The following is a 25291-nucleotide window of genomic DNA, read 5'->3' as shown; positions in this document are numbered from 1 at the left end:
GCCCCTAGCTACCTATATATGCAGGTAAAATTATAAATAATGGAGGATATACACAACAAGTCTGAATAGGGCTTGTCTCTGGGGAGAGAGTAAGGTGGGAGAAATAATAATATTTGCTGAGCACTTATTATGCATGGAGCACTGTTCTAAGTACTTAATAAGTATCTCCTTTTTAAATCCTCATAATGGTGCTTGGAAGTGATTGTTCTCTTTCATTCCTATTTACAGAAGTGAGGCACAGAGATTTTAAGACTGGCGTTCAAAGATGATAGAGTTTCATCTATAAAGTTTAATTCCTTTATATCTGAAATTCCCTGATCAAGTGAAATAAGTTCATCTTATTGACAGCTCTCTCGTCTATCCCATAGGATTGACTCTCCCCCCATCCAACACTAATAAAGAAAATATTTATGTTAAAGACAATAAGATGATAATTTCAGTCCATTACTCAATAAAATAACCTCAAATCAGATAGCTAGGCAGTTTGCCAAACTGTATTATTACTGAGGTTTGTTTCAAAATGCCACCCACATTCAAAACTTAAAACAAAGTACCACCACAAAACCTGCAACCAACAACAACTAAAAAGAACTGTTAGGGGTCCTCCCCACCCCCGAGAAAGATGCTATCACGACTTCTGTTGTAAGCAACATTCTCCCTCTGAGATACAACTCCTTCAATTTTACGATCATCTTTTTTTTCATATTGTTCAGAGTAATCACTTAAATGTCACCTATAATTAAACACTTAGAAGTAAGAAACACCTTTAGAGACTTTGACTATAAATATTGTGAAGAGCGCTAAAAAGGAAATCTGTGAGGGTAGCTTTTCATTTGCTAAAATAAATAACAGGGCAGCGTCATGGCATGTGTTCCATATTTCTGATGGCCAGGAAGACTCATGGAGCCTACAAGAGATTTATAGGGAACAGATGAGCAGTGTCTGACTTTGGGACATATCCGCAAGGATGCTGTAGAAAGCGGGTGAGCACGATTGCTTACTGAGACACCCCAGATGGACTGTGCTCACAGTTTTCATGTTTTTTCCTACTTCTGTTTAATAAAACAGGAATGGACTGAGGAAAATGCCATTGTGGAAAGCTCAAAAGGTTGCAAAATCCTATATATTCTTTTAATCTTCAGAGGCTCAACTTTTCAAGATGGTGTTTTTTGGACTTAGAGAAGCAGGAGGGTTCTCTTTATTTTTTTCTTTGCCACAATGGACTCACTTCAACCTGGAGGAAACACTAACTTTCACTTCATGCCCTTAGTCCACACATACCTATGGATGCTTATTTATGTGACTCTCTCCGTTAAGCATTAAATATTGTGAGAAGCAACAAAACACGTTGCCTGAGTACGACTGTGGTAGGCAGGGCCGGGTTTCGATATCTTATTTGAAAGCCTGTGTGACCTTCAAGCTATTTGCAATTTCCCAAACTTAATTCCCTTATCTCTTCAATGGGTCAATAGTAATCCTATCTGGCTTTCAGGATGTTGTGGAGAGAGACTTTATGTATACAACCTGTATGGGATCAATGTCTGTGAATGTTAACTAGGGAGGGTAGACTTTCTGGTGTAGTGTCATGCAGGTCAACAAAAGGTAGCCATTATGACAAGGACAATCGTGATCAGCATCATCTTCCTCATCGTCACCATCATTTTGATCCCACTCACCCATGGAAGCACAGATGCTAGACAGAAAGGCCTTAGAAATCTCATTACTGGGAGAAATAAGGAAAGGAAAAAAGAAAGGCTTGGGGAAAAGAGCTAGTTCTGAAGAAAGTAGGAGAAAGTATGAAACAGAGAACAAGAAGGTAGAGGGGGTGCCAAAGAATAAAGCCAGGCTTTCTGCCCTCCCATCCTGTAAAGTTTCTGGAATTGAAGAGAATGTAAGAAATAAAAAAGATAAGGCTCTGGGACATTCCTTTTGTTTCCTTCTTGTCTCTTGACCTTGGTCTCCAGGGTGCCAGCCAACTCCCAAACAGCCGGAGCCCCTGTGAGATATTTGCCAGGTTGCTTGTCTTTCTCCTTCACTGAGGGATGCTCTGGGCTCTGATGTGTGGTGCTATGACGAGGTAGACAAGTGCGTAAATGGATGCATTTCCCTGTTGAAATGCATTAGGGAAAATGGTCCCACCATTTCTAAAAACAGGCAATTGCCACAAGAGAGGGAGAGTGGAAGGAGAGAGTACTTATACTTTTTTCTGTTGGCTAAAAGCACAAAGTGGATATGGATCACCTCAAATACTCTTTTAAATGTTTTGGCATTTGGAATTGGGAGAGAAGAAGAAAAAGAAGGAGAAAGAGAAAGAGAAGGGGAAGGAGAAGAAGAAGAAGGGGGAGAAGGAGAAGGAAGAGGAGGAGGAGGAATTGTTGTTGTTGTTGTTGTTGTTGGAGGAAGAGGAGGAGGATGACGACGAGATGAACAAAGGAGAGAACTGAGATTTTCCTCGTATGACCCATAATTCAAAGCCATGGTGGGTGCTTCCAATGCAGATTCACTGGCCCCAACCCCATCCTATGGAATCAGAACTGCCAGGCACTGGCCTGGGAATCTGCGAGGTTGCATTTTCACAAGTTCTCCAAATGATGAGGATACCAACTGAAGGCTGAGAACCACTGCTCTGATCCAAATGCCAAACCAGAACATTCTTCCCAATCCCTCCATGTCTGCAAAATTTCCTCTGCCCATAAAGACTCTGCAGAGTTTCTCTCCGATACCCTGGGACGGGAAGTTCCTTCTGGTTTTCAAAGTTTTTTGAAGTTTCAAAGAAAGCCTCCATTTTCTGGTGTTCATCTGACCCAAGTGTGACTTGGCAGCCTCTGCTCACAGCTGGTCCACGAATCCCTTGCCCTGCCTGGTTCCGGGCCCCTGCGGTGTCCCCCTTAGTAAGTCATTCTGCCCCATCCTCATGCTTTGTACAACACTATTGCTTTCCCCCCAAACCCTTTATACGAAACCTCCCCCCAACTATTGCTTTCTTTATATAGCCCCTTACAATGATTTCCTCTTTTATTTACCTACACAGTCATATTTTAAAATGAAGATTACATCAACACAGTCAGGGAAAACCAGCATCATTTGCCACAAATGATCAGAAAATGAAAATCCATGGGTTATTTTATTTTTCACTGGGTACTGTTACTTGAAAAAGTCTCTGAATTTGAGGTCTACTCTTTCTGATAAACAAGCATGAGATAGGTGTTTAAGGCAGGCTCACACCAAATCAGACTCTCTTCTTGATTAAATCAGAGGGGTTGAGGGATGCCTGGGTGGCTCAGTGGTTAAGCACCTGCCTTCAGCCCAGGGCATGATCCTGGAGTTCCGGGATCAAGTCCCACATTGGGCTCCCTGCAGGGAGCCTGCTTCTCCCTCTGCCTGTGTCTCTGCCTATCTCTCTCTCTCTCTCTCTGTGTCTCTCATGAATAAATAAGTATGTAAATAAATAAACAATAAATATCTTTAAAAAGTTAAATCAGAGGGGTTGAAATGGTGTTGGAAAAGGGACATCGTTTGTACTTGCGCAGGACTTGGTGCTACCCACAACCGTGTGCCACCAGTGGCATGGCAGTCCATAATGGGGCCACTCTGGCTTAAAAATCATTCAGGGATGGGCTTGCTTTCCTCATTAAGACACTGCATAAAGCTCTCACAGGCCTGGGCAGAGGAGATGGCCATAAGGAGTGTCCCCTGGAGGAGATCACGGTACGTGTCAGTGGTCTTGGCCCCCCTCGCAGAGATGCGCCTTTGTCTTCTTAGGTTTCCTCACTCTGACTCCTAATAACCATGGCACCAACATTCATTCTATCAAGTCACATTTATTGGCCTTTGTAGACAGAAAGCAGGTAAGACATAAGATCCCTTCATGGTCATGAGCTCAGAGTCGTGGTCCTAATCTTTTTTTTTTTTTTTTTTTTTTTTTAAATTTTTTATTTATTTATGATAGTCACAGAGAGAGAAAGAGAGAGGCAGAGACACAGGCAGAGGGAGAAGCAGGCTCCATGCACCGGGAGCCCGACGTGGGATTCGATCCCGGGTCTCCAGGATCGCGCCCTGGGCCAAAGGCAGGCGCCAAACCGCTGCGCCACCCAGGGATCCCCTCGTGGTCCTAATCTTAAATTTTATCATGTATTGAGTGTTTACTGTGTACGAAGCATTGTTAGTTGTTAGTGTTTTGTAGGAATTCAGGCTTTGCTCCTCCCAACAACCCAAGAGGGACTGTTTATTAGCTCTACTTTATACCAATAAGGAAATCGAGGCAGGAGAGGTTTATTAGCTTGTTCCTGAAATGGCTAAAACGTATTAACCACTCACCTTGTACCAGGCACTGTGCTAACCCCTCATCTGACTTATCCCCATGAATCCTTGTAAAAACCCAATGAGATGAGTCCTCCTATTAGGTCTATTTTGCTAATGAGAAAATTGGAAGTCTGGGAGGTCGAAGTGCCTAAGGTCATACAGTGAGGAAGTGACCCATTGGAGAGAAATCGACCCCTGTCTGACCCCAGGGTCACCGCCTTGCCCTGATGCTGCGGTGTCTGGTGGGTGTGCGGAGATGGGTGAGGGCGATCCCAGGACTCCGTGAAAAGTGCTTTGAAGGGTGGCCTTTTCCCCTCTACAGTCAATTCTAGAATAAATGCACCTTCCAACACTTTTCTTGCTTCCACTCTGGCTCAGAGAATGATAAACTGACAATTTTCAGTAAGAACCTTGCGTAAAACCAGAGGAGAGAAATAAACGCCGGAACGAGGGAATTAGAATTAGCAGGATAAACACAGGCCGGTGTCTCAGACACACGACTCGGTATATGCCACAGCCACCTGCCATTCTCCACACATCTTGTCGTCCAACTTTGGACTGAGCGTGCCACCTCCCCCACCCTCGGTCAGGTCCAAGTCATCACCAGCTTTTGACCCTACTGGAGCCTCCTTGGTCCACCTGCATGCAGCCTTGGTCCCTCATATATCACATGACACCCAGAAGGATGCTGTAAAAACCGAAGTCAGATCCTGTCTCCCCTGCTCCCTCACCCTCCAGGGCTCACGAGTTCCTGGGTCCTGGAGGCTTGGCAGGTGCCTACTCCCGGTGAGGTTCCAGCACCCTGGCCTCCTCTCTGCCTGCCAACCCCCACTTACTCCATGCCTGCAGCTGCCTCCTGGGTGAGCATGGGTGTACTTCCCTCTCTGCCACTCCACTCAGAACCCAGGTGCAAGTCACTTCCCCAGAAGCCTTTCCTGGCTTCTCATCCAAGACGGTGCACCCTCCCCTCCTGCCTTGCCCCCCTGCCCTCCTTTTCAGTCTCTCCCTGGCACATACGACACGCTGGCATGATGTGACATATGCACCTGCTTCCTGGTCTGTGACCTGTCTGCCACACTACATGGAAGCTTCCAGAAGGCAGGCTCTTTGTCACCTTGGCTCAAAGCTCTAGCTCCAGCACCTTCCCCAGTCCCTCTGCACAGCAGACTTTCAGTAACACTGCTTAAAGAAAGAACCCAAGGCAGACAGCAAAAGCTCCCAAATGCTCGCTGCCATCCCAAATCCCTTTGTCCTGAGATGGACCTTAACAGGCACCAGCCCGCCTCCCTTCACCCCTCTCCCAGACACTCATCTGAAGGTGACAATTACAAAGTGGAGAAGGGTTACCAGGAAACAGTCTGTAGCCTTCTCCTATTAGCTTAACAACCCCTAAGCTTTGCTGCCTTGGGCCCGAGGGGATGAGCACAGGTTCGAGGGAGGGGAGGGTGAGTTGCCAACCCCTGGGAGGCCAGGAGCATCTGGAGGCTGCAGGCACCTGGAGAGCAGGAGAGGTCAAGCTCAGGGCTCAGAAATGAGGATCCCGGGCCAGGCCCCTTCACCGACATCAGGGACACTCCCTCTGGGGGGTCTTGGCTTAAGGAGGAAGTCTACTAACTCATACTATCAGTAAGCGCTGTCTGTAAGATGGCTAAATAACAGTTACTGCAGAAAAAAAAAAGGTGAAATCACTGCTCTTCACGTGAAGGCAGGTGATATCATGATGAACATAATGCGAGTTTATTACTGAAATCGCAGTCTTCTTGTCATTAGTATTTTTTAAATCGATAAATATTCAAAGTGCAGTTAGGATGATGATAGGTACAGAGGTCTGCCAAAAAATTTTAGATGTGTAAGAGAGATCCTTCTACTCAAAAGTAATTAATTAGTATACAAAGCAATACGCTAATTAAAGTATTTATTCATTTATTTACAGCCTCATTTATTCATTCATCAAGAAATATTTATTTAGTGCCTAATAGGTACCAAGGACTAATTCAAGTGCCTAGATTTTTTTTTTTCCTGGAATCTCTACAGAAAAAAAAAAAAAAAAAAACTACAGGAAGGAGAAGAAAAACATGCGTTTGTGACAAAGATCCCCCGTGCGTGCCAGGGACTGTGCCAAGGATGGTCTCTACATCATATTCTCCAATTGTTGCGACCACCGTGGGAGGTGAGTGCTATCCTGTGCACACTTGACAGATGAGGACACGGCATTTAAAGAGCACCCCTTAAAACACTGCTGGCCAGTTAAGTAGGGAAGAACCAAGACTGGATCCCAGATTCGCTTGGCTTCTTAACATTTGCTTTTCGACAGCCTCACCGATACGGTTCACCCTGCACCAGGCAATCCTTCCACGATGGCTGGGCTTGTGAGTTGTTTTGTTTTGTTTTGTTTTGTTTGGGGGGGGCTTGTGTTTTTATCTCCACATGCCACCTCCCTCTTTCCAAGCATCCTACTCACCATCACTGAGGGGCCTGTTGGGCAAACAGACCCAAATCCACTATTTCCTTTGAAATACTGACTAGGAAATGGTCTACAGATCACCCAGACAGATGACATCACTTCCCTTCTGGAAACTCTCCATCCCATCCCACTGAGAGCCACAACGAGAAGGCCACACACACACACACACACACACACACACACACACATGATCTGGCCCCTGCCCACCTCCCCTGCCTTGCTTATCAGCCCCTCCCCAACCTTAACCTGCTCTCTCACAGATTCCTCAGACACACCTGTCAGGCCTTACACGCTTACCGCTTGGAAGGTTTCTCCTAGATGTGTGCTTGGTTATCAGCTCCTCACTTTTTGTTCAGGTCTGATCTAATGTTGGCACCTGGGAAATATCAGTCCTGACCACTCTCTATAAAAAAGGCCATCCTCCCATCCCTCTTTACTCCATTAACTCTGATTTATTTTTATGACATGCAGTTAGAACTATTTAATATATCAATGCATTTGTTTCCCAGCTTTCTGGTCTTACTCACAAGAATACTAGCTGTGTGAGGGCAGGGACGTTTCCTGCTGTGTTATCCCAGCACCGACCTAGCTCAATGCCTAGCAGATGGTAGGTGAACAGTGTATATCTGTTGAATGAATGAATGGGTGCGTTAAATGCACTTGCACACACACACACACACACACACACACACACGAACGAAAGGACCGACCTCATATCCGGGAGAGGACTAGATTCTAGGTGGAGATGCCACTAAAGGCAGTGCCCTCTGTACTGCTCTGAATACCCTCCCCGCAGGCTTAGACATGGCAACAGATGCAGGGAAAGAATAATAGGAGCTGGGTCCTTCCTTGGCAAATCACTATAGCTATTCTAGATAAAATATCACAATAGATTAAGGGTATAGGCTTTGGAAGCAGAGAGTTTAAAACCCAGCGTGGCCACTGCATGACCTTGAACAAGTTGCTCTGCAGGTTTCTCAGATCCCCATCAGTAAAATAGGGATTACACTAGCATCGAATGCATAGGAATGTTATAAGGATAAAACGTGGCTCAGATGTCCCCTCCGGGACAATCTCCCCTGACCATCCACACTCGCAGTGCCAAACTCCCACTCCTCAACTTTTGCATTTATGAAACCACTGTCATCGTGGGGCTTTTTTTCTTTCTGCAAATTCTCTCTCTCTTCCTTTTTTTTTTTCTTTGCTAATTTACCTGTATGCTCTCTAGCTTCCCCCTCCTGGAAGGTAAGATGACCAGGGATCATATTCTTCCCACTGACCACTCCTCCCACAGGATGCGGGTGGCCAGAACGGAACCTGGCACATAGTAGGAACTCAAGAAATAATTGCTGTTTAAATAATGGGAATATATGAAGCACTTGGAAAAGTGCCTGATATATAATAAACACTTACATAGTTGCAGTTATGGTTATTACTGTTGTCCTTATAGTTGTTGCTGCTGGTGCTATAATTACTATCTTTGGGGAAAGAAACATTTTTTTGAGCTGGTGCAGGGCTCCAACCAGCCCAGTATGAGTCAGCCTCAGAAGAGGCTAAAACACTATTTGGTGACGGTATTTCCAGTTTGGAAACCAAAATGCACCCAAGTCTGATTTCTTTCAAGCCCCAACCCCCTAACCCCATGATGATTGCTAGCTTGCTCATTTCCCTTCTCGTATAAATTTTTCATGGTCTGGCTATTCAGGGTAAAGACACACTAGCACTGTCAGGTCTGACCCCTAGTAGTTTCCATGCACTTTCTCAGTCCTGGGCTCACACAATCCTTTTAAAAACCTGGGCCTTAAGAAGAACTCTGATTACCCCTATCTTGTAGGTTGGAATGTGGCGGGGGGTGGGGGGCAGTTAGAGATTCCAGGAGCTTGCCCAAGTCGACAAGGCAAAGAAAAGCAGTAGACCTAGGGACTTGAACTTGGGTTGTTCTGACTCCTGAGCTCACATTCTTACCCCTGGCAAGGTTTCTCTCTGGAGCTTGCCCAGGGCCACGTTACCAGGATGGGCAAAACTATAACCAGAACCCAAGTCACTTTCTCCTGTTCTAGGGCTCCATCCACAATCTCAAACCTAATCTCAGGAGGAAAAACAAAAAGAAGCACAAAGCCATGTACTCAACTTTCTAATAAAGGAAACTAGCCGAAGGCAACTCTGATATAAAACACGCTTATAGCTTTTCATTTTGGCATTTCTTCTGTACCAAATGGTACTGAACGCCTAGAGTAGATTTACCTCTTCTCTACAGCATCATCTTGGCCCAGAAGCTATTCATATCTCCCTTGGGGTATGAGAAAGAGGCTTCTAAATTATTGGAAAATTCTAAGAATCTGATAAATTCAAGTGATTTAAAGTAAGCCCTTTGCAGTTTATATAGAAATATCTATATACCATTGCTCTGGCTTACACAAGTCCCTTCTCCCCTATAGAACACCTTGACCTTCTGCTTCCTTTTCTCATCGTCCACGGTCATCAGATTTCATGGATTTTTTCACGATGCAGGAAGGCGTTAGGGAAGTTTTTTTTCCAAATTCATTACAAACAGAATGGCCGCTGACAACTGTTTTTATCTCCTTCTGCCCTTTGTAACTATTTTCATTAAAAACAATAACCATGTTCTGCCCACCTTAGTATCTAAACTGTGTAATTTCCATAGAAATGACTTAGATGTAGCTTTAAGAAGAAAGCTCTGGGGTGATTTCAGAGTATTCATTCAGTTCTGAAAGCACTCAACTAATTAAGACCAGTGATCTTAATTTTTGTACTAACAGAAACTGCAGAACACTGCCTTTTTTTTGTTTTTTTTTTTTTTTTAACCCACCTTGGCGTCTAGCAGCTTTATGGAAACACGAGGTTTTTCCTTTAGCATAAATGGACACTACAGCTTTTCAATTAAATTAGTCTTTGGAGACGGATGCAAAAGAGCTAAAAAGCTCCTTAAAAATCTTCCCTGCTCCGCTGCCTCTCATGTGCCAAGGGGAGATGTGTAGTTAAAATGCAGTGCTATCTTCCTCTCACCCTGCCGAACAAAGTTTTTCATCTTGAACCCTGGGCTAGCTGTAACAGAGAGCCTACTGAGAGTCTACTTTTAGTTTGCATGCCCACTTTGGGTTTCCTAAAGCTATTTTGTTAAGAGGGATGTGTATACGATGTCCTGTGTCTTTTGTACATCCAGAGAGAACTTTATTAGATCCTGTTTCAGGCTGGGTAGTAGGTATGATGATACTGAAGCTGTTGTGGTTCTGTTTTTGTTTTAAATAACACAGATGGAAAGAGCACCCTTACTTAACGAGAAAAATCCCAGACAAATGCTTTCAAATATGATCCAGGTATTTTTCTTTCTGTGTAATTTCTCTAAATTCATTATCTCCAAAACTTTTGCACTATGCATCTCCCTGTTGTTAAGCAAAATAATGCTGATATATTAATAAGAGGATTATCTGGTCGTGTCTCCTGAATCTTAATTTCTAAAATTTTCAACAATTTTAGCCATTGCTTTGGCATTGCCAAGTATTGGAGGGTGCCCAGAGGACATCTTTCTCTGCAGAGGAAATGCAAAAGATTCAGAGAGGCAACAATCAACAATTCTACGGAACCACTTTAATGACTTCCAAATCTCTCCCAACTATTTTATCACTTCAGCCACGGAGTTTGCTTTGGAAACAAATATATCAGCAATTCCCACTTTCATCCCAGAAGCTTTTTCTCTGTGTCTGTGGATGCAGTGTCCTCAGAGGGGACCTAACTCCTATACCCTCATGATGGTTTCTCTGCAGAAATAGCAGTCACACTGCTGTGGACACTCCAGACCAGCATCCCAGTTAGATGCCAAACCATATGTTTACAAAGGCACTTTCCTGAGTTTGCAGAGAGAGTCCCAAAGTGGATATCTGGGCTCTAAAGTATCTAATTTTTTATTATCATGTCTGGAAGACCAGCAGCGTCTCTCGCCGCTCCTTTTCAATGCTGTCCCTAGCCCCTTCACCTAAAACAAGTGACTGAAAGGTCAGTAGCACAGACCAAAAAAAAAAAAAAAAAAAAAGGAAGAAAATGCTAAATCCAGTAAAAATCAGTTTATGTAAGAGAGCCCGTAAATACATGGTGTTTTTTTCTTACTGCGATATCCAGGCAATCAAGCAAACCCTCTCAACGAGTTTATTTCTTATGTGGTTCGAATGACTAAGCTCATTTATAATCAAAGAGCTGCTCACCAAAGGTCATCCTAAGGAACAGGAGAATTTCTAACTTTAAATGGAATTTACAAAACTTAAAATGATAAAAAAAATATAAATTGCTACAAATTACTGAAAAAGGGATATAAAAACCTCTTCCATGATGCACGGGCTCTAAGGAGGCAAGAGGCTGAGATCTCCCTGATACAGATGACAGGAAAATATATTCTGTATTTGTCACATTAGAAAATGAAAATAAATTTCTCCCAAGTAAATAAAAATATAACCGCATTCTCAACTTGCAAAGCAATAAAATTATTTGTGTGCCAAGCTTCTTTTAATACCACCGTAATTTTTTTTTATAAAAGTCGCTCAATTTGATTGTAATTAAATATGTAATGAAAAAGCACTGCTTCAGGGAAGCGATGCAAGACTCTCTGTTAATGTATTTCCAACTGACTTTGCATCAAACGAAAATGATACTCTGTGTATGCCTGGTCTTAATATAGAATTTGTTAGGCAATTCTGTGCTTTTTAAAGGGAACTTGGGTGGACGCAGGCACGTCTTTGAAATAGTGGCTGAGTCTTCCCAGACCATGACATACCTAAATAAAATTGATGGTACGCATACAGTGACGGAAGGGGAAGATCTACTCTGGTCATTTAACTCGTGTCAGCTAATTACAGACCCAGCACAAACATGAACAGGTTTTCTTCCTGCCTGATTTTCCTAAGCTGAGCTGCAGTGATGAGCAGGAGTGTATCGTTGCAAACGGCCTTAAATAATGCCAAGCTCAGTGCCCCTTTAAAACCTGCTCAACTGAGAGTACAATCCCCAAGCCACTGGGAAGATAAACAGATCAACCCAGGTATTATCCAGTTGGAGAAATGCGTGAGAAGTCACCTGGGATGAAATGAAAGCATAAGCCTCTGTTGGAGAATGTGACAAAAGGCAAGATGCTTCCAGGGACAGATCTGCTAGAGATGCCTAGGAGGTATTTGTTGGGTGCGAAGGTTTCCCAAACGTGGAATCGAGGTGAGTGGGAGAAAAATCAGTGCACAGTAGTTCTGAGGGATGTTTCCACCCTCCTCAAAAGTAGCCTCCCATCTCCAACCCCCAAGCCTCAAGCAGATTGTCATGGTACAGAAGTTTCTCAGTGGCCCCTCTCCTTTACCTACCTTCCACTAGAACTCCCTGTCACTTGCAATCTGCTGATTAGAGCTAATGTATTGTGTCCTGATATGGCAGATTAAAAATGAAATCAATAAATGCCTAAAACAAATGGGCTTTTGAGATGTCCCATTCAATCTGGGTCTTTAAGGGTGAGGTGAGAGAAGGGAGAAGGAAATCAGGAGGCGAGTGGGGAAGGGCCCACTTAAGTAATCAATTTCCATCCAAAGCGCTCTGTGCAGGATGCGATTCCGGGGGACCTGTCCTTCCTTTTCCAGGGATCTGCCTTAAATAACAAGAAGAGCCAGAACAGTTCATGCTGCTGAGCCCCTGTGGGGTGGGGGGGGGGGTGAGCTGTGTGTGCTTATTTTTTCCGTTCATCTGTTAAAACCCTACCGTTTGGGTAAGTGAATGGGGGCGACAGCACGCGGTATTTGAATCTTCAAGATGTGAACTTGTCTCTCTGAAGTATGTTTAAACAAAGTGAGAGTGCCAGGGTCCCGACTCCACCCCGATTCCTATTCCCTCGAATCCCATCCCACTTGCCAGTAAATTAAAGGTAAACTTCCTCCCTGGGCTGCCTGCCCCCCTCCCCACCCTGCTGGTAGAGATCGCTGAGACCTCCCCGGTTCCCCCAGGCACCGCTCCCAGGAGGCTGAAAAGGAGATCGCTGGGGTCAACTCTGCTCCATTGCAGGATTCAGAACCGTCCCTGCTGAATATGCTTCCCATGTAAATAAACTATGCCATTAAGGTGCAAATTGCAACTTTTAAGTAATGATTGCTAATAGTCTAATGTTTACTGCCACACAAGGACATTCATGAAAACAAAATCTGCATTATTCATCTCCATATTAAATAAACAAAATAAATTGAGGGAGCTGTTCTTCCCTGCAAGACTTTTCCTCAGATCTGGATTATCAAGATAGCTTCCAAGAGTCAACAAGAAGGAAGCCTTTAATCTCTTTGGGTTGGCAGAAGCAGAAGCCTGTAACTTCTGTATACGTTCGATATTCGCAAGCCCCAAAGATCTTGCATTCTATTACACTTGGCTGGCGTTATATAAAAACAATAGTTCAGGGTGGTAAAAGAAAATATATGTGTTACACATGTCTGTGTACAGAGGCTGTGACAGATTGTAGAAAATAGAAGGGTTTGCAGTGTAAGTCTGCAATTTTAAATTTTTAACTACTCTGCAGCCTGCAAAATACAAACAAATCAAAACACTGCTCGGTTTTATTTTACCTTTCTGCCATCTTCTCTATCTGCCCTAAAAATGGATAGGGGGAGAGGGATGCTGAAAGAAACTCCTGCAATATTCTCAGGTAAGAGTGGATGCATTTTAGTCGGGAGTGAAATATAGGGCCAAGCGAGCGAGCACACACACACTCGCACCTACACAAACCCCTGGGGTACTATAGGCTGTTTTCTGAACTTTTTTTTTTTTTCTTGCCCGAAGTAATAGTATGGTGGAATAGCATAGCTGTAGAGAGCCAGGAAGAATGACATTTCAGAGGGAAATGTTCTGACTTAGCTGTTTCCTTAAAGAGAACTGCCTACCTCACATCCCTGCTCCTTAAAGGGGGAGGTGGGGTGGGGTGGCGTGGGGTGGGGGGAACATAACAAATAAAGACCAAAAATTCTCATCACTTCTAATACCAGCTGGTTCATTCTATCTCCATCATACCTGCTTTATTAGAAAGTTCTGTAACTGCTTCCTTGAAACATGGAACTTAAAACTCATAATGCAAAGGAATCAGATTGCCTCGAACAGTTCTTGGGAAAGAGTCTCAGCTCTGATTCACTCACAGGCTTTTTCTATCTTACATTATTCATTAATCAAGCTAGAAATCAAGCTTTCAGCATCAGTCCATGGGAGTAATTACTTACAGTTGTGCATTGTGTTTAATTTCAGGCAGCGATAAAAGTTAGTATGGCCACAATCCTAGAGCCCACCTTGTTCTTTTCCTTACAGTGTCAACTGGCTCAAGAATCCTAAAGTGGCTAACTTTACTTGTGAACCACCACCTCAGCTAAAACAGAGTACAGCATCGATGACTTTGGAGGAAAGAAACCTTGCATTGAAAAAAAAAATACCCGTTTTATTAATATGTGAGCAAATAAATACAAGCAAGAGGGGCCTCATTGTGTACAAAATGAATCGTTCCCTTTCAGCTCCACAAGGGTTTCCCCTTTTTTTCAGTGAAAATAATAAAGCCATGAAAACAAACATAGAAAGACAGTAGGCATTCAATAGGCCAGAAAACTGAAACTGCAGTCACAACTTTCTAACACACACACACGCTAAAGAGACAAGCCAGTTCCAATAGATACCAGCTTAATGAAAAGGATCTAATTTAAATAATGTGATACAGCATTATGTTACGTACACCTGGATCCTCATTGATCAGAGGATAATTATAATCAAAGTAGTGCAATTCTGAGCAATGCACTTTTTATAATGAGCTTACCAAAGGAGACATGTCCAGTCATTCTGGTAATTTAAATTACTGCCTAGTTGTTGATGGCCTTTACCGGAACAACAAGGGGTGTGTGGGGGGGGGGGGTGGCGGAGAGGAAGAGTAATTTTCAGGGCAGTATCACTTCTTGCTGGACTGTTGCCCAGGGTTCTCTTTTGGGACAATAAGGACGTTATCTCTAATAATCTAGCTATACGGAAACTTGGGTTGCCAGAACTAGAAGGAGCACGCTCACTTTTCCTGGGTCCAGAAGGCCAGTGCACGCCCCAACACTGTCAGTTTGCAAAACAATCCAAGTTTAAAAAAAAAAAAAAAAAAGTGAGTTAAATGCAGACAGGGACAGGGGCGGGAGGGAGAAATTGTTTTCAAAAGAGGTAGCCGGAGTTGAAAAAAGAGCACCTCACTGACGAGGCAAGTTCCAAATACACACAGCACTGAAAATATTTTAATTATTTTGCTTTTAGGGAAACAGTTGGAAAACACACAAATCAGAGCTTTATAAATGATATTTCCTCATGCAATCTGAACCGATCTACGCATGGCTACGGAAGCAATTCTGCGCTCTGAAGGGAAGATAATTGTGGATATTTCAAAGCACATGGACTGCCATTCAGGCTGGAATCAGGCCATGATGGAGGATGAGCTTGGTGGTCCAGCATGTTCAGACACAAACACCCACTTTGCCCAGATCTGCAGCTAACTTTGGATTTGTTCTAAGGGTGGCTTTACAAAGTTTACCAAAGTGTTCCACGGAACTTCTCTCTCAATGTTTCGCTCATGTTACAGCAGAAAGGAAACGTGTTGTTGGGTCTGCAGAACTCCATCCCTAACTGATGCTGCCTAAAGCATGAGGGTAAATACAGAGACCAGGGCAAAAAAAAAAAAAAAAAAAAAAAACTTAAGCTTTTCGCTAAAGCCCCGATTCAACTAAAGGACACAAAGAAATAAAAACGCCCACATTAAAAGCCAAACAAGATAATAATTGTGCATGTCTGGCTCTGAATCTAGAGGGCAAGGCTTGCGTCACTGGCACTCTGAGTTACCATGGTGAGTGATTTATTGATATATATCAAGAATGAATAGATCAAAGGCAGCGAGATGACAGGTGATCAATCAAATGTCAAATCAAAACTAGCAATCAAGTGGAAAGCTGATTTTTCAGTGGGTGGGTCTGGCAGGAGAAAAATGAACTTTCATATTACACTTCCGAGAAACAAAACCCCAGCATACTATTAAAAAAGCAATTAAGCAACCCAAAAGGAAAAAAAAAAAAAAAACCCTTTAGAAGAAGGTCTATTGTACTGATCCATTAACCTGTTCCTCTCTTTTTTTGGGGGGGGGGTGGAGGGTGGGGAGGGAGGGGGGTTGGTAAGGAAGGATTCAGATGGGATACGGTACAAATCAATTTACAAAGTTTACAACTCTCTCTGGGCAAAGGAAATCCAGAGCTGCTTCAATGTTCTACTGGGTCCCCTTTTCCCCCCTTTTTAAAGAGAAAGAGTCTTGATGACACTTCCAAGCACATTCAAAGGTTCAGTCAGTCCTTTTCCTGGGGTGGTTTTTTTCCACCTTGGCCAGCAAAGTTACACTCTCACTGCTTGCCCCCAAACCCGCCTGCAGCCCAGGGCTGGGGCACCACGCCTCACACTCCAGCGCCCCGAACCCCCAGCTGAGAGGGAGACAGCGGTCCCTCGAGGCCAGCAGCCACTGGCACTGTCCACGCGGAGGGATGCGAGGGTGCGAGGAGCGGCTCCCAACCCCGCACCCCGAATCCTCGACCCAACTTTGGCCCGAGAGGCAAGAGACAGACTGGGAGAAAGTTAGGGGTGGGGTAGAGGGTGGAGGGAAAGAAAGTTTAAGGAGGGAAGGCTTGGTGGGATAGCTTCCCCCCCACCCCCCACCCACCCCGAGCCTGCAAGGGGGAAGGATCCGGGAGACGGAGGAAGGCGCGAGGGAGGACGGGGTTATCCGCGGGGCAGCGAGGGGCGCCCGGGGCGACCTCCCCGCGCGGCTGGGGGGGCGCCCGGGGGGCTCGGCGCGCGGGGCAGCCCCGGGGCCGCCCCGGAGCGGAGCCGGTTCTCTTACCTGCCGCCCGCTTGGGTGCCTGCTGTTTCCTCCTTGGCATCGCTCTACTTCGCTCCAGTCCCACTTCTGGCGGCCCAGCCCCGAGCCGCGCGCGGGGGCCCGCTGCTCTCTCGCCTCTCCGGGGCTCCTCCGCCTCCTGCCCGGCGGCTCCTGGGGCGTCACTCGGCCTCAGTCCCCCCGGCGATCCCCCCTGCAACTCCTCCACCACGGGCCCGAGGAGACCCCCCTCTCCGGGCGGCGGACACGGGCGGCTCGCGCCGGCTGCTCGCAAGTAGAGGTTGGCTCTGCCTTGTTGTTTGTTTGTTTGTTTGTTTTGGAATCTCGCTCCCCCTCGCTCTCTCGCCTCTCTGTCTCTCTCTTTTTGGTTTTTTTTTTTTTTTTTTGCTTTTTTGGAGATTTTTGGTTTTTTTGGTTTTTTTTTTTTTTTTTTGGGGTGACTGTTGAGACACTTGATTTCTTTATTAAACATCCAAGACCGCGTTCGGATGGAAGGGACGAGGGGCGCACACGCGCCACACGCACACGCGCGCGTAAAGAGAAGGGGGAGAAACAGGCAATCCTGGGAAGGTAGTGGTTTCTTCTTCTTCTTTTTCTTCTTCTTCCTTCTCCTCTTTCCCTCCTCCTCCTCCTCCTCCTCCTCCTCCACCTCCACCTCCTGCTCCTCTTCCTCCTCCTCCTCCTCCTCCTCCTCCTCCTCCTCCTCCTCCTCCTCCTCCTCCTCCTCGCCGGTCTCTATGGCGGATTCGCGCTGGGGGAGAGAGATCACTCACTGTAGGTTTGTGGCTGCTGTCAGATTCCCGTCTGTGAGTGATATGCGAGAGGACAGGAGCGGGTTGGGGGAAAGACGGAAAATCCGGAATCCACTCGCGCACACACTCACACGCGCGCACACACACACACACACACGCACACGCACGCACCCGCGCCTCCTCGCACACACACTCACACCCCCCCCACGCGCGCACACACACACACACGCACACGCGCGCACACTCACACACGCGCGCACACTCACACACTCACACACACAAGACAGGGCGAGGCGATGCCAGCAAACATCGATCCCGCTGAACAAACTGAACATTAACAAACTCCTCCTCCTCCTCCGCTCCCCGCGACCTGATGACAGGGAGAAATTTACTCCCCAGCCGCAGAGCGCCAGGCAGAGGGAGTCTATTAAAGGGACAGCGTCCCGCCGGGGAGGGGACGGGGGGGCTGGGGGCGGGGACCCGGCGCGCCCCGCGGCTCCTCCGGGCGCCCCCCACCCCCCACCCTCCTCGGGGACACCCCTCCGGGAAGGGCGTGCGGAGGGAGGGGACAGGCAGGGATGCGGGTGGGGACCAAACTCCGCAGTTGCAAAGGGAGCCAGCTGGGGGGGAGGGGGAGCAGGTGAGCCTCCCCCCCTCCCCCCAGGGCCCTTCGCAATACTTATGAGCCGGGGTGAGAACTTGGGTCTCAGCCAGCGGTGACCTCCATCCCCCAAGTCTCCTAATCTGACCGCGAAGACGTCCTCCCCACCCCCACGCCAAGTTTACCGCCCCTGCCCCTCCCTCCTTCCTCCCTGGTCAGAGAAACAGAAATCTCCCTTCTGCCTCCTGGCTAGTTTCATCCCAGATTCTCTTTGTTTAAAACGGTGTTTCTTGAGCACCTACTATGTGCCTGCTCTGGAGACACAGGGGCCAGAGCGAAAGGGAAGATCCCGGGCCTCTTAGTGTTTATATTCTAGTGGCGGAGCACACCTGTCACTCTCAGATCCCCAGTCTTGGCCCAAGTGTCACCTTCTCCCAGAGGCCTACCTGACTTAAAATTTTCCGCGCACATGCACACCCCTCACCCCCACTCCCTAGCCTGTTTCTCTATTTTATCTCCTTTTCCACTGGGCTTATCAATAGTACATAGATTATGTATAGTTCTCTATTTCGTTTATCGCCCTGTTCCTTTTTAGAATATAAGCCCTGTTTAGAATATAAGCGGGATTTTGCCTCTTTCGTTCACTGTGCTAGCCCCAGCAATGGAAGGGGACATATAGTAGGTGCCCAGTATATAATATTTGTTGAATGAATGAAAAGTAGGCAAGCAAATAAGCAAGGTAATTTCTGAGAGATAAGCTCCATGAAGATGTTAGAATAGGGTCTGTGATGGGGTCTGGAAGAGGGGGCAGCCCTAGCTCTAGACTCGATGCCGGAGATGGCACTCGAGCTGAGATAGATTCCGGCCAACAGGTGATTGGTGAGCCAGGTGTGGGTCTGGCAGCTGCCTAGGTGCTGGGGACAGGGCGGAACAGGAACCCTGCCCTCAGGGAACTCTCATTCCAGTGGGAGAGACAGACAGAGGGGCAAGTGATGTGTGATGGGGTAGGAGGCCTGGCCGTGGAGGGAGGGAGGATGGTTTCCAGGCAGAGATTCCTGGGGAAAGTCAAGTCTAAGCTGAGTCCTAAATATGGGGCGGGGTGGGGGGGGCGGGTAAGGCAAGAGGGGAACTGAGACAGCCAAAGCCTTAGAAGAAGAAGGCAGGCATGGCCTAGTTCTTTCCAGTCAAGGCTCTGGCTGCCGGCACCCAAATCCCCTCGGGCCCTTGTTAAGAGGCACATTCTTAGGCCGAAAGTGTGTGTTCTTACCCTAAAATACGATGATCTGACCCTAACTCCATGGGCATTTGGGCCCATAATTCTTTGTGGTAGAAGCTGTTCTGTGCAATATAGAGGGTCTGCAGCATCCTTGGCCCCTACCCACTAGATGCCAGACCCTTCCACCCCATCTGGGTCAACGAAATTGTCTCCAGACATTGCCCAATGTCCCCTTGGAGGGGCAAAATCGTCCCCCTGATTGACGGCCACTGCTCTAGACCTTCTAAATCAGAAACTTCTGGAACACGGCGCAGGGAATCAGCATTTTGAGCCAGTGAGTCTCCCGCTCTCTCCAGTTTGAGAACTTCCGCTAACAAAGCCTTTGTTCTTTTGGAATCGGACATGTCCAGTATCGCTAACTAGAAAGCAAATTCAAGCTTAGATATTTTGTAATTTAGGAGTTCAAGGTGTGGCCCTGTCATGTGGTCATTGTGATGGGGTTTCACCTGTGCCTACTCCTCACTATCTGCCCCCGAACCATGAACCCACCACGAGGGAGGCCTGCCCGGTATAATCGGGCCACCTCCCATTCACTACCCGCCCAGCTACCACCTTTGCCATCACTTGTAGGGAATGACCTAGGGTGACCTGTTCCACAGATACTTTTTCTGAACAGTTCTTTTGGGAGCTATAGGAAATGTAACTTTCCCCATCCTACTAGTCATGTGTTATCATCACATTTGCAAAGTGCTGTTTAATCTTTCTTGTTATTGTTTTAGCATTTTTAACATCCCCACGTGGGAGGCCACAGGCTCCTTTCTTCCTCATGCATGTGATACAAGTTGTTAACTCATCTGCCCTAAATCACCCAATTGGCCTCCACCCATGATCAACCCCACCCAACCCCAGCCTAGTCCTTAGGCAACTGAGGCACAGAAAGCCCTACTGCAGCATTGACAATGTCAGCAAAAGGATATTAATTCTAATTAATTCTAATTTCCTCCCACACCTTTACAGGGAGCTGTGCCAGGGACCACAGCTTAATCAGTAAAACCGCCAGTCCTGCCGGCTGGGGACCACAGTTAGAGGAACAGGGGGTATAAACGTAAGGCCTGAGCAGAGAAAAGCCTGGGACTGCAGTGAGCTCACCGTGAATCCACCCCGGGAGAAGCCCCACGTCTGCTGACTGGGTGTTTTTACTACATTCAATCATTTACCAAACATCTCGTGTGTTAGTTAGGTGGCCAGGCATTGCCCAAGTACAGGAGATGCTGGCGTGCATAAGATCGGATCCCTGCCTTCAAAAAGCTTCTGTGAAAATGACATCCTGAAGATTTGGAACTGGGAGAGAAGGAATTTGGGGGCTGGACCCAGCTTTGGAGAGGATCGGGAAGGAAATGGGCCAGAGTAGCTGACTTTGGGCTACTTTGGGAATCTTTCCCTGTATCTCTCTCCAGGATTCTTCCCTGAATTTTACTTACATTCCCACAGTAATTTGTATTTTTTCCCCCTACTGCTACTATTATAGAGTATTTCGCTTGGTTATCAGCAAGGAAGATTTTGTCTACCTCAGTTGGATCCACAACACAATGGTACCCAGGTACTGTTCAGTGGCGTAGACGTGACATTGAAAAACATGAATCGCATAGTGAAAAGGTTATTCCCTTTCAGTTTTCTTTCAATCCATGAACGTCTCAGTTTGGTGCTGGTGCGTCTTTCATGCCTAACAATTGCTAACTTTTATTTCTCAACCAAGAAACCACAGATCTCAGACTTAGAAGCTTGGGAGGGGCAAGAGTTACCTGGCTAGACTTTTTTTTTTTAAATGGTTTGTTTTTATTGAATTTACTCTAAGGTTAGCTCTATCTTAGCAAAAGATGTTGCACTCCAATTATGGTAGCAATCTGAAGTTTGATGTAATTTATGGGTTTTAAAAATAAATATAGCTAAGGAATGATAGAGAATAAATAATGGTTCAGGGGTGTGTGGAGATGGCAAAATGTGAGAAAGGTGGTACAGGTATGACTAGAATTTGCAAAATACTTCGCTAAACCACAGACTCTGGCACTTTTGGAAACTTCTTCCAAGGGCTGGAGGCTTAGAATAATACTATGTTTGGGTCTCCAGGGAGGTAGCATCCTCACATCTAACACTCGAACTCTGGGATGTGTAAAGGCATGAACTGATTGGAATGAGTCAACTGTATCTTCTAGAACACCAATTCCCACACTGGCTCAATGTCAGAATCACCCGGGGATTTTTTTTTTTTTTTCTTTCTCCTTAAGATAAAGAGGCACAGGCGCCACCCTAGAATTACTGAATTAGATCCCCGGGTGGGGCCCGAAAATCTGATATTTTACAAGTTCCCAGGTGATTCAGATAAGGTGCCAGGCATGGGAACCTTGCCCCTGCAAAAGCTGAATTTTGTAACAAGTGAATCAAGTTGGTAGAAGTTGGTGCACATGAGGAATAGCCAGGGTATGCATTCTTGGATTCACTCAAAAAGGTGATCGTGAAGCCTTCTAAGTTGTACTCATGGAATCTGTGAATGCCCCATGAAAGCATGTATCTGTCATACTGATTTTTGTTGTTAGTTTGCCTCTCTTACTACTGGACTCCAACCCAATGCAATTAAAACAGACATTTGCCATACGCCTATTTGAGATCGGCACTGCCCGAATTAGCGGGCATTGGGGCAGTCTGTGGGATTCTTGAGCTCAGTTGATGTAATAACTCTTGTACCAGCTTCGGGGATTTTGCATCTTTTCTTCCCTCCAGAATGGTCCCTCCCCCAGATTTGTTTTCCTTCTCACTCTAAACTCAAATGTCATCTCCTTTTGCCCCTACCGTCTGTCCCATTCTTTCTCTTATCTTTCATGACAGTTATGACCATCTGTAAGTATCTTCTTCATATATTTGCCTATCTTCATATATTATTATCTGTCTTCCCGAATTAAAATGTAAGTTCTAATCATCTCGATATCCCTGAGTCTAGCAGTATTGGCACTCAGTGAGAATTTATGAAATGACTGAATACCCAGTTGAGCATACTTGCAAAGAAGTGTGTATGGAAAACAAAAACGAAAACGAAAACGAAAACAAAAACAAAAACGAAAATGAAAACAACAACAAAAACAAAACCATTAGGCCCACCGTAGGGCTTTCATTAGGCATGAGTAGCATTTCAGCCGGTGTGCCTCTTTTCCAAGTGATGCTGTCCTTCCTTCCCCAACTTCTCTCCCTTTCCTCCCTTTCCTTTCTCTTGTCTCTTGCCTCCTTCAGATCGTCCCTTAAGTACCGCCTCCTTCAGGCAGTCTTCCTGGGTGGACTCCAAGTGATTCAAACTTCTCTAGTCCATATCTTCTCAAAACAGAGAGTCACTCTAGAGTATGATTCCAAATATATGAATAGACAGGCAGAAATGATCTATGCTGAGGTATCAGGGTAGTGGTTACCTTTGAAAGTGAGCTTGAGGAGGCCACTGGGTGTGTGTAGGGGAGGGGCCTGCATTGTTCTTAACTAGGATGCCGGTTACCAAGTCTATTCAGTCTGTGAAAATTAATTTAGCTGCATGCTTATGATTTATGCACTTCTATATATGTACATAATGCTTCAATTAAATAAAAAAGCAGTGTTCTCAAACTTTGCCATGTATCATAATCAACTGGGGGGATTTAAAAAACTCAATGCCTAGGCCTTACCCCAGACTCATTACATCAGTCTGTGGGGGTGGGATCCAGCCATCAGTATTTTTAAAGCCCCCAGATGATTCCAATATGCAGCCAAGTTTGAGAGCCAGTGTACCATACGATTTTACCCTCGAGGATATAATTCATTGCCTTCCTCTTGTGTCATTTAACTCATTCGGGATATCCCTCTTCCCAGTAACTATTTTGTAAAAACTTCAAGGTGGCAATCTTGGGTTATTTTCTCCCTTCCCACGACACCTGGTACAGCGTCATGTTGAGGGTGGGGGAGGACCAGACAAGAGGACGTACCAGATGGATCACGAGAGCGATAGGAAGAAAACGAGGTAGGGTGTTGGGATAGAGCGTAAGGGGCGGGGGCAGGCCTATTTTCAGGTGAGAGTCTCAGAAAGCCTTTCTGAGAAGGGAACATTGAAACAGAGATCTGGAGTACAAGAGGCAGCCCACCAGGAGCCAAGGCCTGAACTCGGAAGAGACTTCTGTGCTTCCAGAACACAAAGGACGTAGCAGTCAGTGTCCAGGTTTCCAGAGCTAAGCAGGGAGAGGGGAGCAGAAATGATGTAGGGGAGGTGTAGGGCGTGACTGGATCATGGAGACATCGTGGGTCCTAACACCAAATATGAGTTTTTTTCTTTGTCATCGATAAATGCTAGTTCGTTTACTTACATCCCAAGATAGCTAGTCCAGCAGAGTGGGTTTGTTCAACCAACACAGAAGAGAACCTCTCGGCTTCCACTTGGTGGGAATTTGCTCTCTGGACACAGTTACAGTACATGACAATAAAGTCCAGAGACACTCAGGCACTGACAAGCTTGCTCTTAAGAATAAATCCTCCAAAAGTCTTTGGGGGTCTCTTTAAAAACTCTTTGGATTTGACTAGGTGTAGAATTTCACAACAGCAATTAGGCACTATGTATATTTTAAACCATCCGATTGCTGAGAGGGCAGGCTGGGGATACAGGAGCTGTTCAATTTAACATACATCACATTTCTCCCTTGGAGGTGGCTACTTGCTGTTGGTGACAGTATTTTGCTGCCACCGAAGAATCCAGACCGCGTCGCTGGCCCAGTAATCCATTGCTCGACTTGATTAACCACAGGAAGACATTAAGTGAATGTAAGGACCGGAACAGCCTGGAAACCATGTGACGAGCAGCCTTTAAGTTCTGGGCTCTGGTATATTTTATGCCACCTCAACTGTGCATCAAGCTCTCCTTCCTGAACTCATTAGAACCGTGTGCCCAAAGGTACCCCTCAACTTTCAGAAGCAAATAGAGAATGATATAATTCGCTCTGAGAACACCTTTCTGTCTCATCCGGAGCATGTCTTATCTATTATGATTAGGCATTAGGCATCCTATTGTCCTGAAAATTTCATGAGATTCTCCCCCTGCTTGCTAGGATTATGTCAAAGTGACTTGTCCTGGATGCGTTTTCACCCATCAATACAGCTCGTCTCCTCTCCTTAACCATTGCTGGGGAGGCCAACAGGGCGAAGGAGCCCACGGGCTTACAATGGTCGAAGAGTTCAAGGCGGTTGCAAATCCTCTCTTGAGAAGGCTTGCGTGTCTTGCTTCTGGTTTCCCGAGAAGCAGACCCTGAGATAAAGATTTGAAAGCAAGTAGTTTGTTTGGGACGTGATGTTAGAAAACTCTAGTAAGAAAGTAGGGAAGTGAGCACGGTAAGGGAAAGCTATCAACATGTGGTGTGTTATCCAGCAGGCGATCTCTGTGGGTGATGGAATGAATCCTGCTGGGTGATGCTGGGAGTCAGTGGACCTTACGCGCTTCTGAGATATCCCTCCTGAAGAGCGAGAGAGCTGCGAGCTGGGGTACTTATCCATCAGCACCTGCCAGTCATCGGATGGGGGCCGCTCTCAGCCTTCTCTGCAGGCCAAGAGCCCCAGGTGCTGGGGTATGAAGAAATGGGCAGGGCATCAGGCCAGGTTGGGGTCCAGGAAGAAAGATAGGTATAGATTTGACCAACCTGCATTTTATTTTATTTATTTATTTATTTATTTATTTATTTATTTATTTATTTGAGAGAGGGTGAGCTCATGCACATGAAGTGAGGATGAGGGGCAGAGGGGAAAGCAGAGAGAGAGAATCCTCAAGCACACTCCACGCCCAGCACAGAGCCGGATGCGGGGCTTGATCTCAGGACCCTGAGATCATGACCTGCGCTAAAATCAAGATTTGGTCATTTAACCTGCTGAGTCCCCCAGGCATCCCAGAGCTGCATTTTAAAAAATATTTCCACTGCTTACTGAGATTACGACCTTGGACAAGTTACGTAGCCTCTCTGAGCCTTAGCTTTCCCATCCGTGAAATGGGGAT

General features: G+C 45.9%; 1 protein-coding gene and 1 long non-coding RNA gene across 5 annotated transcripts in view; one reads left to right on the top strand and one right to left on the bottom strand.

The window, feature by feature from the left end:
- Nucleotides 1-17380, bottom strand: part of TSHZ2 (teashirt zinc finger homeobox 2) — a 443868-nt gene extending 426488 nt beyond the window's left edge. Inside the window, exon 1 of one of the 2 annotated variants that reach the window (XM_077873606.1) lies at nucleotides 16683-17380. In XM_077873606.1, coding sequence (XP_077729732.1) covers nucleotides 16683-17151 — 469 coding nt within the window. In that variant the 5' untranslated portion in view covers nucleotides 17152-17380. The remainder of the gene's footprint in view (nucleotides 1-16682) is intronic. The other variant, XM_077873605.1, reaches the window with a different exon arrangement.
- The window catches only part of LOC144298539 (uncharacterized), a 104273-nt gene continuing 95392 nt past the window's right edge, over nucleotides 16411-25291 (top strand). For 2 of the 3 annotated variants that reach the window (XR_013365466.1, XR_013365467.1), the window contains exon 1: nucleotides 16523-16959. This is a non-coding gene — a long non-coding RNA (uncharacterized LOC144298539). Of the gene's footprint in view, nucleotides 16960-25291 lie in introns of all 3 variants that reach the window. The other variant, XR_013365468.1, reaches the window with a different exon arrangement.

Source organism: Canis aureus, chromosome 26 (assembly GCF_053574225.1).
Source record: "Canis aureus isolate CA01 chromosome 26, VMU_Caureus_v.1.0, whole genome shotgun sequence".
NCBI lineage: Eukaryota > Metazoa > Chordata > Mammalia > Carnivora > Canidae > Canis > Canis aureus.
Note: the sequence above shows the minus strand (reverse complement) of the source record. Positions and strands in the feature narration are given on the sequence as shown.